Source organism: Cucumis sativus, chromosome 7 (assembly GCF_000004075.3).
Source record: "Cucumis sativus cultivar 9930 chromosome 7, Cucumber_9930_V3, whole genome shotgun sequence".
In the NCBI taxonomy this organism is placed as follows: domain Eukaryota; kingdom Viridiplantae; phylum Streptophyta; class Magnoliopsida; order Cucurbitales; family Cucurbitaceae; genus Cucumis; species Cucumis sativus.
In genome coordinates, this window is record NC_026661.2 from 4807835 (window position 1) to 4813834 (window position 6000).

At 29.5% G+C, this 6000-nt stretch overlaps 1 protein-coding gene across 1 annotated transcript; it reads left to right on the forward strand.

Moving 5' to 3' along the window:
- Nucleotides 1–862: 862 nt before the first annotated feature.
- On the forward strand, nucleotides 863–2298 carry LOC101214221. Its single transcript, XM_004136886.3, has 3 exons — nucleotides 863–1151; nucleotides 1692–1738; nucleotides 1821–2298. Exons 1-3 carry the CDS (start codon nucleotides 938–940, stop codon nucleotides 1947–1949), a joined length of 390 nt encoding a protein of 129 aa, XP_004136934.1. The 5' UTR covers nucleotides 863–937; the 3' UTR covers nucleotides 1950–2298.
- Nucleotides 2299–6000: the final 3702 nt, after the last annotated feature.

The window sequence follows — 6000 nt, forward strand, 5'->3', positions numbered from 1 at the left end:
TTTTCAATAGTTCAAATTTTTTCTTTCTCAATCTACTAAAAGGCTTCTTACGGTTTTTAGTAAATTACTTACTTACCGACACTATATAGGAAATTATAATGCACTAATTTCTGTGTTTATTTGCTATATACAAAGTAATTTGCATCTATTTAGACATTTTTACATAATTCATCTTCAATGTAGGTCTTTATTGATTACTACTTTTACATCTATTAATTATGGTCACTTTCAATAAGTGTCTAGTAATATAATGATGTCGTGATTCAATATCCTTTCATCTAAAGTGAAAAACATTTTTTGGTATTAAACAAAATAAGGGTATGGTCTTTTACTTTCAAAAATTTTAAGATCGTGCACTAGAACTCAAGTGTCTTTTCAATCGATAAAAGTGTGTTGAATAATTTTGACATGGTTAAAGTTCACTTTTGTCATTGTCAAAATTACTTTTCTCTAAAATGATCATACCTTTTTTTTTCTATAAATGAACAAGATAAGTATATTTTACAAGAACACAAAATTGGTTTTTTAAAAAGTTAAAGACATCGTAACCCACAAAAACAATAAATGAAAATAGGATAGCTAGCTATAACATATTATTACCTTTACATTTACCATTACCATTTACTATTACGTTTATGTTTAAGATGTCAAAAATCAATTCTTCCTATAGAACACTAACATAATGTTAATAACCTCAAGGATAACATAGAATAATAATGATATGGCGTAATTTCTAAATGCAATTGAATGAACATACTCCACTATCGTCAAAATGCACACAAGTAAAACAAATCTAAAAAGTAAGTTTGATTTTTTACCAAAATAGATGGAGATAGGTGAATAAATCACAAAGTATTAAGCTTTGTTAGAACTTTTGTTATATGTGACCAAGAAAGCCTCATCTCTTGTTCAACCTCATCCTCAAACTCTCCTCCCCATGAGTTCCATTGGCCAAAGCATTCTCATGGCCTTAGCCGTCACTCTCAACAAATTTGCTTCTTCCAACGTTCAATCCGTTCAAAGAAACAAAGCCACCGCCACCGCCACCGTCTCTTCACCAATTGGAAGAAGAAGCCTCCTCTTGTCCACCCTTGCCCCCGCCTCCGCCGCCGCCGCCTCCACGGTCGACTCCAGAACAGAGCTGCTAAAAAGTGGTGCATTCTTCTCTAAACTACCTTTCTTCTTCTTCTTTCATCAATTGTGTGTTTTGTTTTCGAAAAATTGTTATTTGTTCCTTAGTTTTCTTCCCTAAATATTCATTTTCTTCTTCTTCTGAAGTCTGATTTTGGGAGAAGAAGCATCCAACTTAGTTTCATCTGTTTTCTTTTGCTCTTTTCAAGAACATCCCAAATTTATTTATTTAAAAAAAATCATTTCAAATTTATCAAAATTTAATCTTTTCTTTATTTCTATCAATAAATTCGAAATGATTTTTGGTGAATTATTCATCACTTTGCTAATGGGATTCCTGATTTTTTCTTTACAAAATTTGAAATAATTATAATGTACTTGTAATTTTTTAAATAAATAATTATATTAGAATAGTGTTTACTAATATAAAATATTTGTAAGTATTGTTTAATTATAGATAGATTTTTAATAATATGTTTAGTGTTTAATAATAAGTACAATTTCCTGTAATTAGTGGCATTTTCTTTACAAATCAAATTATTATGTGTTTTGTACTTTAGGGTACCTCAAGAAGTCTGAAGAGAACAAAGAAAAGAATGACAAGGAGGTAATTTTTCTTTGGTAATTTACCCTATATTTTCTAATGGATTAAAGATAATGTTACAAAATTAACTTTGTAATTTTAGCAGAGATTGGAAAGTTACTACAAGCGAAATTACAAAGATTATTTTGAGTTTGTGGAAGGATCGGTGAAGAACAAGAACGAACTTTCCGAAGCTGAAAAAGGTATTGTTGAGTGGCTTAAACGAAGTAAATGAATGAGTACGAGAGTATACACTTTTTAGTTTTAGTTTAATTACCATAACTATTATAACAATAGTCTTAATTAATTCATGCCTCTAATTTTATTAATTAATAATTTGCTTCACTTGTAAAATCGTAGTGTGAAAATTAAAATGACAAAGTATTGTGGAATTTTATTTTTCTTTGTTTAGTTCGTTTTTACTAAATGGATCAATTCATAAGTCAAAACCAATATTTGGGAAACTAACATTTTAAATTTGGTCCATTTTGTAAATATTTTAAATCTATGTATATCGTAAATTTTAGAGTTTGTATCGGATTATACTTTTACAAGTGTATCGATTTCGACTGTCAATTACATTTCATTTGGAAAATTTGTATGTGGAACTTATAGTTGTATCAGTTAACCCTCTAATTTTTTATAAATGAATCAATTTAGGCTATGTATAATAATTTGGGAATTGTCCATGCATTTGCTCTTACGGCTCATTTTGTAAAATCGAAATTTGAAGAAGTCTATACAGATTTGAGAATTAATGCATGGATGATCTTCAAAAGGTAATTGTAATGAAGGATTTAAATCGATAATTTTCCTTTGTTGATATGTTGAAACTTGTATTACCAATGGTAAGTTTACGATGTTTAGGAGGAATTGAACAAGCGTCCTACATAGTAAAAATACTTTGTACCAATGTGGTGCTTGGGTCACGGTTAGTACTCCAACGATCAAGTTCATAATATAGCGTAGAAGGAGATATTAGTGAATATAGAGAATTCGTTGTATTTTAGTGTAATCCAATTACCTTGAATCATCTTGATTATATAGAAAAATGGTTCACAATAGCCACTTAGGGTAACTAATTCTCTTGAATAATTAATTTGATAATTACTAATCACTTTAACCGTTAGCGTTATGAATCGACAAACCCAAGCTATGAATTGAAGTTGTGTTTAACTACTCAAGCATATCTCATCTATTATGGTCCATGGCGTTAGGGTATGTTGACGACCTTCACATGACACATAGAGTCCGCTTTCATCTATGGATTGGTCATAATGCTTTTACTGATTCTTTGATTCGACTTGTAGAGTTAACTCAGTTCTTTCATCAACTACTACATCACTATTATCAAGTCAACAACAAAATTATAAATTATTAAATTTATGACATATTGTATTACAAATGGCCATGTGTATCTTAACGACAACGTGCGAGATTTTAAAAAAAAAGCTCACAAAAAACTATAAGAAAATTGGAAAAACACAAGCAATTGTGCGTGCCTTTTACAACGGTATCGGGTTAGAGATGACGATGTGTTACCATAACACAACTAACTTTACTACAATCTATACTTTATTATCATCCAAATATGAAACAAACTATGAAAAAAATGGAAAAAAGACAACAACGAAATTCTATATTAATCATGTAATTAATCACATTATATTATATATCAAAAATATAATTACCATATGATATATGATATGATCTTGTAATACTATTTTCTATATATAACGTCACAAGAAATTAAGTATCGATCTTGCATATTTAATTGTTTATGGTTATTTACGATAACTGTCTAGTCCTACTAACATCATTCTTAGAGTTCATATATTTTGTTTTAATTATTATATTTGTGTATTTTCTAATTCCTTTTTTGTTTTTGTAAAATTGTAATATCCTTACTTTATTATATAAGACAATCTTGTAATTTTACGTACTTGTTTTAGACTATTTGTCCAAATAAAAAAGTAAAGAGATTAAGCCCAAATTCAAATAATAAGGCTAAAACGCTCAAAGTCCAAGCCCAAATAGGATGGCTTAAGAAAAGCTCACAAAACTCGAGCGTAGTACAACTGTCTCATATCATAAAGTAATGATCTCTCGATGAGGTCTATTCTTTTTCTTTTTTTTAATTATTTTAATTTGAAATATTTTAAGCTTCGTTGATTGACTCGGTTATGTAAGTGGTATAATGCTTTAAGAGAATGTTGTTATAATTTGGGAGATAATTATGTAAGTGGAAATTTTTTGTGTTCTTTGCTTTCTTTTAATTTATCTATTGTTATTTTGCTTAGTCATCTGATATATAATGAAAGATATTTTTCTAACCCGTGGTATTAGAGCTTTAGATTCACAATTTCTTGAATAATATCTCTACTATATGCTTTGTGGTTGCAACACTTTTTGAACTTCACATTAAAATAGAATTCTTGAAACGTGTTGTATGGTATTTGTGAATATTTGTGAATATATAGTTTGAAGTGGAGGAAATTTGACGGAATAAATGAATTTCAACTTGTGGTAGGAGCAAGTCAAGATTGTGTTAATACAATCTAGGTTATACAAACGCAAGTTATGAACGATGGTGGTGGTCTAGCTACTATATAGCTTAGGATCATGGTAGAAAATAGCTAAATTATTGTCAAAACTGTAAACAGATTGAGCAAATATAAAAAATAAACCAAATTCGTCAAAGGGTTTCGATCGAATGTCAACATTGCCTTTATCTACTCACTAAATGAGACGACAATGACTTTATGTAAAGAAGATGGGGTTTCATGATATGTCCAATTTTACCATGAATGATGATGTGATATTAGCACTTTCTCAAGTTTTTACATGACATTAATCGGCTTGATCATTATGCAAGGAGTGTAATCGAAGTAATTGTATTGATTACCAAAGAATGTCTAATTAATCCACGACGAAAAAAAAAAACCCTCTTGGAAGGTGGTATTGCAATAGTGGTTTATACGCTCCAATGAAACATATATTTGAAAGAATTAACATAACTCACATATCTTATATATATATAGATTGTGAGGTCTCCATCTTCTCCAATATGAAAGAACCTTAGCTTCAACACGTTTCTTTCAAAATAACACCTCTTTACGTCTACATAGATCTATATAATTAAGCTTACATATAGAATCATTTGATATACCATATTAGATCGATAAACATAAATGAATTGAACTTAAAACTCAATTGACAACAAAAATAAGAAAAAAAACCACTCATATACATCTTACAAAGATGGCATAGTCACCTCATCTTTTCAATGATAAAGATGGGGATGGTAGCAACATATAATTAGGTTATTGGAGACATGGAAGAACACCCTAGGTAGGTACTGGTGGTATGCAGCTGGAATGTGGCAGTACACAAAAGAAGAAGAAGAAAAAGAAAAGAGATGAAACAAAGCAAAAGTTATGGGAGAGAGCCTGCAAAATGGCAGGGATATATGGATGCAATTGGCAATAGGGGCAATTTGGTGGCATTATGTTCCCCATGGGGTTTAAGGGTTTTGTCACCATAAACACAAACAACACACTACCAAACATCTGCTGCAGTGTATTGTGTTTGCATTAGCCTTTGTTTTTTGCCTCTGAGATCCAAATTATATTTATAGAAATGAATCGTTGGTTGTGTCCTTTGGCGGTGGTTCTAAAGGCAATACATGTCTCTTCCATACTTCTTTAACTCTTTCTGTCCATTCTTATACTTCTCTTCTTTCTCATGCATTTGCATAATATCTTTTCTCTCCCCCACCATCAAATTGTTTAAAATATATTTCTAGATATAACAAAATGTTAGGATAGATAATAATGATAAGACATGCTACCTTCATAAACCTCTATTAGTATTAGATAAATTAAATTATATAATGAAAACGCTCTCGTGTATCGTTTTTGTAGGTATTGATTTTCCAACCATGGTTGGATTCTTAAACGAATTATAGAAACACCAATGTAATCTAAATTCTAACAACTTTTATTTAGTAATAAACGTTTTCGTCTACTTAGTAAACGTAGCTAGCATATTGTTACTCAATCACGTAAATTTTTGTTTTAATTTTCAATTGTTTATCTTTTTTTTCTTGTCTTAACATCTTTAAACTTTCTAATGCGATTTCATTTTTAGTCGTACTAATTAATTACTTTGTCTTAAATAAACATTTAAATACTCTTACTTTTTCAAATCTATATTATTTTTGTTTCAAAATTTTGGGGTAACAATTGATTTTTTTTTTGTTTTTTAATTTTTAAACATTTAAAGTG

What these genes read in the sequence shown, in the direction of transcription:
- LOC101214221 (XM_004136886.3), top strand. Translation starts at nt 938, where the DNA reads ATGAGTTCCATTGGCCAAAGCATTCTCATGGCCTTAGCCGTCACTCTC. An exon ending in CAGAACAGAGCTGCTAAAAA is followed by an intron (nt 1,152 to 1,691) that starts GTGGTGCATTCT and finishes TTTGTACTTTAG; the next exon opens with GGTACCTCAAGAAGTCTGAA. An exon ending in AAGAAAAGAATGACAAGGAG is followed by an intron (nt 1,739 to 1,820) that starts GTAATTTTTCTT and finishes TAATTTTAGCAG; the next exon opens with AGATTGGAAAGTTACTACAA.